This window comes from Phytophthora infestans, genomic scaffold (assembly GCF_000142945.1).
Source record: "Phytophthora infestans T30-4 supercont1.94 genomic scaffold, whole genome shotgun sequence".
NCBI lineage: Eukaryota > Oomycota > Peronosporomycetes > Peronosporales > Peronosporaceae > Phytophthora > Phytophthora infestans.
The window spans coordinates 87,363-96,323 of record NW_003303665.1 but is presented as its reverse complement, the minus strand read 5'-3'; the positions used below and the strand labels follow the sequence as shown (position 1 = coordinate 96,323).

Below are 8,961 nucleotides of genomic sequence, written 5' to 3'. Positions count from 1 at the left end.
CCTCAAACTCAAGCTAGCCTTCCTCTGAAGAAGTATCTTTCCGGTGAGCCATGGATATCAGATCGTTAATACGAGAAATACCCAGCAGCCGTTGCGACAAATACGGACAGCAGATAAACTTTTCGAGAGATTCAAATGGAAAATCTCAATCTGCTCTGCAAATTCCACGTCGGAAGACAAAGCGGAGCCATCCGTGGCCGTCGACTCATCGATATCCGACTCTGCAATGCGACTTCCAAGCAGTAACCCGTCTCGACACAGCAGATCCAACACGCCTACAATATGATCAATGAGTCCATCGTCGTCCTTCAGCTCCTCTCCACTCATACGCCGTAGCCGCGAGAAAGTTGCATTCAAGAACTCTCGGAAGAAATCTTCCGTTTGAGCTTCAGTAGTCGGCCGACGCCGAGCCGAAGACGAGCTACGACGTCGCTTCTGTTGCGTGAGGCAAGGCTTCGCTTCATTGAGGATCGTGCAGTACAGCAGCATTTCTGTCAACGTAACATCCGGGTCTGCAAGACGTTGAAGAACAAGTCGGAAGCCTCCTGCTTGCACGAACAAATCGACATTGTCAATGAAGTAGAAAGATCGGCACGGGTGGCGTGTTGGGATGGCTGCCAGTGCATCAGGGCTCACCAGGTACGACGTGTACACCAGGCGTTGATACTTTGCTGCCGTGTAGCTTCCAGGGTACTTGATGTAGAAGAACATGCACGAGCTGTGGCCGTTGAGGATCATCCGCAACAACGACATCATATACACCATCACATTTCCAGCATCGTCGCCCAACATACACGCAATGACATTCTTCAGCACATGCTGATGGAAAGCGTTCATCTCTTCAGCCAGATCACTCGACAGAAACGTACAGAGCAGCGATCGCTCGACGAACGGGATGAGATACCGCGGTAAGTACGTTTTCTGTTTCTCTCGGTCGTAAAAGTACTTGTCAAACTGCTCACGGGCCTGTTGTAGGTCTTTCATATTGGCATTCCACATACTTCCCTGTTTCCTCGGATACGGGTAGGCTGGAGACATGTACACGTTCGTATGCGTCCCCAATTTAGCCACTCGATTGCGACACATCGAGCGCGACAGAAACTCATCACGCCCTTTCTTCCACGTCGGAATATGCACGCGGATCTCAGATGCCGAATGCTGCAGGATTTGGGCCACGCTCCACTTGTTGGAAGAAATATCCTTCACATCGATCCAATTGCCGGCCTTTTGGTTCAGAATTGACCACTTGGAGCTCGAGAAGTCCTCGCTACTTAGTCTCCGATAGCATAGATACGTCCGTAGCTCCTCTATCAGTAGCAATTACAGCGTTAGCGCATTAAATCACTACTACCAGTGACAACAGTAATACTACCACTTACTCCCTGTGTCGTCGGCACTGAGTAGTGGTTCATCGAGACTCTCGAAGCCATCAGGGGCGTCATTGAGGTCTCTGACAACCCGAATCTCATTGAGTGGCATCAGTTGTTTATTCTGAGCCGAGGGCGACGTCGGAGGCTGGAACTGCGAGGCCTGATACCACAGGAAGCGGCCCTTTTGGCGATCCACCGACTTGTCCAACTTGATCCATGCGTCTTCTTGGCCGCTAGGCGGCTGCTCGTCTCCGATACGTAGCTGCGTGATGGCCAACGGAGCGGAATCAGAATTTGATGACGACGGGGGCGATCCTTTCTGAGTCGGAGCTTCGGATGAGAGCTTGTACCAGAGATACGTGTGTGGGGACACCTCCGCAGCAACGCCCTCATCGGTCGTAACGCGGTGAAAACCGCCGCCTGCCGCCAGCGCATTTCCATACGTCACCTCCAGTCCGGCCACGTACTCGTAGTGCATACGTCCAGATGCTTCCTCCTCTTGGGGCCAATGCGGAATCAGACGCGCTCAATGCGGAATTCTCGTGGGAGGGAAGTTCAATCTTGGGCCCAATACAAAAGTCGAGACAGAAATACAGAGGTATGATTGGTAAAGAGAGATTTAGCCAACAGACGAGTAGATGAGAGATTTCAAAAAACTTCTTCGACTTTTTTTAGCACAACTGTTACTTTTAGTGCAAGATCGAGTGCGCACCGCAGAACCATCGATCACACTTGTAGAACGACTCGCGATCGAATCTCGTCTGGCATTCGTGCTCGTCTGGCAGCGCCTTGGACGGGCACGGACTTTTAAGGTGCAATGCGGGCGGGTTCTGGTACACCGCCTCACCCTCCATCATGAACAGATCTAGTGCCTTCACACGGTTCGTCACCAGATGCTTCTCCCGTACAAGTTCCATCCCAGCGCGACGGATCCGATCGATTTCTGGCCAGTTGCGAGGGTCGTTTACCCACCAAACGATCTCCTCTGGGTCCCGCCGATCGAATCCAATATAATGCTCGCCCTCGTTCATCCCCAGTGCAGCCAGCAGTGGGGCCACGTCACGATTTACAGCCAACAGTGTCCCTGTTGAAGGAATCTCGAAGATCTTTGCAATGACGTACTGGAAAATCAACGTTGTTGTGATGCCCGTGCGATACGAGCGCAGATACGACGCGTAGATGGCCGACTGGTTGTCTGCTACATAATAACCGGAATGCTGATACACATCCATGATGTCCCTATGGTCTTGCTGATAAATTCCCAGCCAGTGTCGTAGCGGATACCAGTTCGAGCCTAGCTTGCCTGACAGAATAATCTTGTTAATCGGATACTCGTTGAAGGAGGCGTTCACAAAGTCCCGACCGGACGAATGTGGCAACCACACGGTTAATGGCAAGTCCCGTTCGTTCACTGACGCAGTAATCTTGGCAAAGTAGTCATCCATGAAGTACGCGTAGGTGCCAATCATCACATCTACCTTTGACAGTATTTCATCACGTAAGACGATGGGATTAAATTGGTCGTAGTAGTGCAAGTCGTCGTTCCATACTGCGATGATCGTGCCCAGTGCACGCAGTTCGTGGAAGTAGGCGCTGTAATGCTGCAATAAAGCCATCGGGTAGTAGAACGAGTTCAGACAGAAGAGCATGACGCTGGGGGCGCGTTTCCGATCCATGTCGTAAATCACTTTCATCGGGTCCTTGGATGTGTCGAGGTCTTCCCACCCATGCTCAGTCTTGAGCTCCTCAAAGAGAGACAGGAACGAGCGCAACACGTATCCTTTCCAATGTGAAGTGCATCCTACTAAGAATTTGCGCCCGTTGGTGCGTTTCCTGCGCTCAGCCACCCACGCTTTTACTTCTCTTGGGTTTAATGCTGAAGCAGGGAACAGTTTCCCCTCCGATCTATCTGTTGTGTCCTTCAGTGCCTGCATGTCGACGTCCATCTCGTGGTAGAAGCCCAACAGTCCATTGTGACCACGCTGTGGCACAAAGTATCCGCTAAATCGCATTCTTCCCACCACTTCCAATGCCAGCAGCGTCGAGCCGCCGATCACCAGCAGTACTAACACGCTCAGTAGCAGCACGCACTTCCACACGGAGCGAGCACCTCTGGGAGACACCAGCAGGCGCGATAATGTGGCGGCGCGCAGTCGGTTCAGCCAGTCCGAAATGTTGCCTCGCCTCCGGCGCTTCCCTTCTTTGTCGTTGTCATCGTCGTCATCGTCAGCGCTTCGGTGGTGAGAGGAGACCACGGGCAGGAGCATTTTACTGCTACCGTTGCTGCCCCCGGTCAGGCGCACCTCCAACAGCTCCTCGAGCTCCTCGCGGGGATCCACGTCGGACGTGCGGGAGCCACCGCTGCCTACTCGCTCACGCATCTTGAAGCTGAGCAGCTCAGGATGAGCTCCGATTTCCTAATGCAGCCATACGTTACGTCCAAGCTTATTATCAAGCATATGATTCGTCAAAGCAGAGTCCAATCCTTTCGTTTCAACCAATCATCAATTGAATTGGTTTAGCTTATAAAAATGCGCCATTTCAGCCAGTCATAACAAGCGAGCGCTAAATTAATAACGCCAAATCCTTTTGCCCTTGAATGCCGCTCCAGACGCTTACACTTGAGCTGGCGGCGCAGATTGCGGCCGACTACCCGGCGCTCCAGAGCCTCAATCTGTCCAGTAATGCGCTGCGCGATGTACACCACCTGCAATTGCTGCCGAGCTCCTTAACGCAGCTTGACCTAGGTGGCAACCGCCTCTCGGCGTTGCCAGAGGAGCTGGGGACGTGGCTGCCAAATTTGCGTCTGTTGCGACTGAGAGCTAATGCGCTGGAGTCGCTACGACCGGTTATCAGCTGTAAACTCCTACATACGCTAGACATCGGCGCTAATCGTGTGGCATTTGTGAGCGAACTGCGCTTCTTGCAGCCTTTGGCGCAGCTCCGCCACCTCTCGCTAGATGGGAACCCGCTGTCCGATTCGCCTACGTACCGTCGTGAGGTGCTGGCTATGCTGCCGCAGCTACAGACCCTAGACGGACAGGATATAACAGCTGCTGAGAGGCTGTACGCCAAGCTTCAGCTTAAGACACAGCTTGGCGGTGGAGGTGCAGTACGAGCGTCATCTCCAAAAAATCCGACGCCGTCACCACTGCCTTCACCGACTAGATTACTGACACCAGATAGTCTTCAGACGCAGAGAAGAGCTGACCATGATAATGCGATGTCACCAGTGACTACGACGTGGAGAGTGGATGTAAATGGAGACATTCGAGACTCGAGGAAATGGGAAGAGGAGGAAAAGGAGACTGGCAGGATTCACAGGGTGGAGTTGCACGTTCTAGACGATGTGAGAAAGCAGCCATCACCATTTGTGCTAGCAGCGAAGGAGGCTCCATCGCCAGTAATGCCTACTAGGTTCTCAACGCACAAGAGACCGGAAGAATTTCGTCACGCTAAGGGGCCGGATCGTCGAGACTTCAACAAAACGCGGACGAAGTACGCAGATTTACAAGATGTTGATTACAGCCAGTACCAGGGTGTCAACGGCACAGGTAAAGATCACAGTGTCGGTGCGTCGGATGCAGAGACAAGGGAGATGCTGTTGAACAGCCGCGTGGAGGCCCTCGAGACCATACTATCAGTGCAGGACCGAACAATGAGGCACACGCTAGCTCGGTTTGGCGAGTGCAACCCAGGATCCCGAATGAGCGTAGCCGGTAGAAATGGCTCTGTTGCGATGCCCACAGCTGAAGCTGCTGCAGCTGTATACACTCGGTTACTCGCAGCTTGGCGTGAGAAGTGCGTCGCTCTCATGGTTCAAGCACAATCAAGTAAACTAGTAAACGAGGCTCAATTTCATGAATACCGACGACAAGAAACCGAGACCAGCGAAGAGCTTAGGCGCTGCGAAGACAAAGTCGAGATGTGGCAGCAGCGAGCGGCAGATTTTGAAGCTCAGCGTGATCTGGAGGTGGTGGCTACACGACAAGCCGAAGCTCAGCGAGCGCAGGCTAATGCTAAGGCAGTGCAGGCAGTACGAGGAATGGCTTTGGAGCGCGAAAAACTGCAAAAACTGGCTGAGACTGTGGTTCTATTCACTGGAGGTCTAGTACGTGATAAAGTGGAGCAGCTGCACAGCGGATCTGCGAGGCTACAAGCGTTCGAGCGACGACTATTATACGTCAAGGAACGAATTGGATTGGCATCGACGCTGGTGACTCATCGAGAGACCCGACTGCGGAACAGTGAGGCTGCACTGGAGGCAGAACGACGAGTATGGGCACATCGACTGGAGCAGATGCGCAACCTGAGACTACAGAACCAAGAGACGAAAAACGAGAACGGTGGTGATATTGCCAACGTAGCGGTGCGTCCACCGGCAGACGGGAAAATTTTGAGACCAGCAACAGAGACAGCACTACGCGCTTTGTTCCACCGTCTTGACGCTTATGGCGCTGGCCTAGTTCGGTCACAAGAGCTGGTTCAAGCTTTACGGCGAGGAGATCCAGGTGTGCTTCGAGCTGTCGGAGGTCCCAAGAAGCTGTCGAAGCTCGTATCTCATGTCGAGGCAGCCATCCGCAGGCTATCCCATGGAGGTGGTACGCTCGCATGGGGTGAGTTTCTGCTATTCTTCATTCCAGAAAGTTCTGTCTCCATAGCATCACTGTTGGAGGACAACGAGGGCGGGGGCGAGTCTGAACTTGCCGAGTCAACTAGAGCATGCTCTCTGTGCACTGCAGTTAAAAGCAGCGAGTTGCCGAGCTGGCCGTTCACTTCGCCAGTTGCCCAGCCAACAGATCAAATAGAAGCAAAGTTGCTGAAGAAACGCAAAGACCGCAAGGCGCTAGAGACTCTGAGTCACGCAGAACTTGTTCAGCAGAATACGGTGCTACTAGCAGATCGTGAACGACTTCGGGGTTTACTTGCACGAGATGCCCACGACTTGCGAGATCGAGTGCGCAGTGTTCGTCGAGAATGGGAAGCCAAGACCAGAGAACTGGTCCGCCAAAAAGAAAAGCTTCAACAAGAGCTAAACGATCAAGCTGAGGCTCTGCAGAACACCCAGAAGCAGCACGAAGTAGCTGAGCTAGCGCGTGATGAGACCCTACTGGAGATCCGGAGACTGCGAGAGCAGCTTACAACGCAGGAGCAAGAGTTTGAGCTGCAGAAGAAGAAGCTGGAGGCTGAAAATGCTGAACGGCTGCAACATGAACAGGATATCTGGCAGACTGAGACCCAAGACGCTCGTTTGGCGCACTCGCTGCTTCAGTCTGACCACAGCAAGCAGCAAGTTCGCATTCGACAGCTAGAAAGGGACTTGGCACGACAAAAAGAAGCTCTACTTGCCCACGAGACGGAGCGTGTTGCCAGCCTCGAGGAAAAAGTGCGTCGACGTGACGCAGAGCTGGCTCGGCAGAGAAGAGAACGCAACACCATTCTGAGCTCCTTACGCGAACAGGAGCAAAAACTGGCAACGGCAACTAAGCCTACGCCTACTGAGTCCATCGCAACTCAGACAGAGATACCAGCTTCGAAGCAGAGGACAGTGGCGTCTCAAACGAAGCCAATTAAACCAAAAGATGAAGCTCTCGGCGGTCGAATGAGTATCAACGAAATCTCGACGTTAAATGGCGATAGAAATGCAGATAAGAAGGCTCTTCTTGCTGCCACTACAGCAACCCATCTGACCCCCGAAGATGTGAATCTACGGCTGCAAAAGTTGCAGTCTCTGACCGACAGCTTGCTAGCGGACTAGAAGAACTGCTTGAGCAGGAACTTACTGTAACACTACTACAAAGTTGTGAATTAATGAATACTACAGTACTTCGTATAAGATAGAGCCTTGTCCTCCTAGACGACGTAGTTCTTTCCTGCGACCATCTTGGTCTTTGGGTCTTTCTTTGGTCGTCGCAAAGACGACGGCGGAGCTAACACGCTGGCCTTGCCCTGTTGGCTCTTGGCCCACGAGTAAAACATGACGCCGCTCACGACAATAAGCGTGGCGACACCGCGTTTGGTGTCGAAGCACTGCGACTCCTGCTGACTGCAATACAGCATCGAGCTGATCACGAAGACGCACACGGCGCGTAAGCTCTGCATGATGCCCGTAGTAACAGCACCGCTGGAGCCCAGCATCACAAAGTACGTGAGTCCGTGAGCCAACTGAGACAGAGTATACGCCACTAGAGCAGACACAATGTACGTCGTATTGCCGTTGGCTTCAGCTATAGGCCTCGTCACGAGTGCGTCCCATTCGGGTAGCACGAAGACACTCTGGTAAATGGCGATGATAGCGACGCAAGCTGCGCCAATCTTCAGACACAATTCCTTCGGATGCGGCCGCTCAGCCAGATTGAGAGTGTACTCTCCCGTCACGTAGTTACCGCCGTAAAATGCCGCTCCAATCAGCGTATTAAAGCAGCCCATGAGCACGATGGTGTTATCACGTCCGCTCCCTGACTCTCCCAAAGCGCTAAACGCCAGTCCGAACGTCACTAGAGCGATACCAAACCATTCTTCCTTCGACACGAGTTTCTTAAGGATAAAGCGGGACATGAGCGCCGACCAGCAGATGACGCTCGAGTACACGACCTGGTACAGTCCGCTGCCGGCCATGGACAAGCCCACGTTGGAGAAGATACAACCTGCAAAGTCCAGTACTACAGATACGATGATGCAGAGCTGTACAGTGGATAACGAGAAGGAAACGGACGACGGCGTCACGCGAAAGCCCAGCGCTGGTTTCGTCTCGTCGTCACTACCAACGTCTTCGTCCTCTTCTATCTGGTTGTCGTCTTCGGCTACAGCGGCACGTCGAGTCAGCTCCATGTCGACAATTTCCAGGTCAACTGAGCGACGCTTGGTGGGCGTCAATGTGTCGGTCTGTGAGGGTGTGAGCTCTGGCTGCTCCACGTCATCCTCTGGGGACATTCTGGCTGGCGTCTGCTGCTCCCTTGGACTTGTCGGCTCCTCCAGTTTCTCCTCCTGCGTGTCGTTTCTCTTCCCCACCGTCTTTTGAGCGGCAGCAGCGCCCACAGCGGGTAGGAGCCCCACCAGCATCATACCCAGATAGTTGCAGAGAGGTAGCAGCATGGCCTTCTGGTCGCCTGCGCCCTGGTAGAACACAAACTGCGCCATGCACGTGGAGAACACGCCTGTGAACAAGAACACGCCCTGAACTAGCAGCTTTATCAGCGCTGCACGGCGCTCCGTGGCCATGGTTGACGACGCCTTGGACACCTTGGGCACCATGCCGAGAAGCAACTGGAGATTTTCAGAAATGTGACGTGTCCAGCACGACGTAGCGATGATTGGGCGAAAAGAAGTGAAGAATTTGTGGGAGTGGACGAAAATACTGTACAGGTCGCGACTGAACGATGAAGTCAGAGCATTTCGACCAGAACGGGGTACGTAGCCCTAAGTGTACCCTGGATACATGAAGTGTGACACTTCACACTTCAGGAGTAAGACACGTCATACTCCGGGATATTTGGTACAAGGTACCAAGGTCGTTCAAAGCCAACCATTGGTTAAATGACATTGCATTTCTATAGGTAACTAGTAGTTTGTATTAAACCCAAACTTAACC

The 8,961-nt window shown here is 52.9% G+C and overlaps 7 protein-coding genes across 7 annotated transcripts in view; 2 read left to right on the top strand and 5 right to left on the bottom strand.

The window, feature by feature from the left end:
* Positions 1-837, bottom strand: part of PITG_19472 (ubiquitin-specific protease, putative) — a gene marked incomplete at both ends in the record, with an annotated part of 8,250 nt that extends 7,413 nt beyond the window's left edge. Inside the window, 2 exons of the mRNA XM_002996970.1 lie at positions 9-24; positions 73-837. Coding sequence (XP_002997016.1) covers positions 9-24; positions 73-837 — 781 coding nt within the window. The remainder of the gene's footprint in view (positions 1-8; positions 25-72) is intronic.
* A 531-nt stretch (positions 838-1,368) lies between these two features.
* PITG_19471 (uncharacterized protein) lies at positions 1,369-1,848 on the bottom strand (the record flags this gene model as incomplete). Its single annotated transcript, XM_002996969.1, has 1 exon — positions 1,369-1,848. The coding sequence occupies one exon, from the start codon at positions 1,846-1,848 to the stop codon at positions 1,369-1,371; it is 480 nt and encodes a 159-aa protein (XP_002997015.1).
* A 211-nt stretch (positions 1,849-2,059) lies between these two features.
* Positions 2,060-2,815, bottom strand: PITG_19470 (uncharacterized protein; the record flags this gene model as incomplete). Its single annotated transcript, XM_002996968.1, has 1 exon — positions 2,060-2,815. One exon carries the CDS (start codon positions 2,813-2,815, stop codon positions 2,060-2,062), a length of 756 nt encoding a protein of 251 aa, XP_002997014.1.
* A 29-nt stretch (positions 2,816-2,844) lies between these two features.
* On the bottom strand, positions 2,845-3,770 carry PITG_19469 (uncharacterized protein; the record flags this gene model as incomplete). Its single annotated transcript, XM_002996967.1, has 2 exons — positions 2,845-2,963; positions 3,010-3,770. The coding sequence occupies 2 exons, from the start codon at positions 3,635-3,637 to the stop codon at positions 2,845-2,847; spliced, it is 747 nt and encodes a 248-aa protein (XP_002997013.1).
* A 199-nt stretch (positions 3,771-3,969) lies between these two features.
* On the top strand, positions 3,970-4,405 carry PITG_19468 (uncharacterized protein; the record flags this gene model as incomplete). Its single annotated transcript, XM_002996966.1, has 2 exons — positions 3,970-4,358; positions 4,399-4,405. 2 exons carry the CDS (start codon positions 3,970-3,972, stop codon positions 4,403-4,405), a joined length of 396 nt encoding a protein of 131 aa, XP_002997012.1.
* Positions 4,406-5,028: 623 nt separating this feature from the next.
* Positions 5,029-7,128, top strand: PITG_19467 (uncharacterized protein; the record flags this gene model as incomplete). The annotated part of the gene is made up of 3 exons (XM_002996965.1): positions 5,029-6,021; positions 6,082-6,153; positions 6,214-7,128. 3 exons carry the CDS (start codon positions 5,029-5,031, stop codon positions 7,126-7,128), a joined length of 1,980 nt encoding a protein of 659 aa, XP_002997011.1.
* Positions 7,129-7,149: 21 nt separating this feature from the next.
* PITG_19466 (uncharacterized protein) lies at positions 7,150-8,640 on the bottom strand (the record flags this gene model as incomplete). Its single annotated transcript, XM_002996964.1, has 1 exon — positions 7,150-8,640. One exon carries the CDS (start codon positions 8,622-8,624, stop codon positions 7,224-7,226), a length of 1,401 nt encoding a protein of 466 aa, XP_002997010.1.
* Between the last annotated feature and the right edge of the window lie 321 nt (positions 8,641-8,961).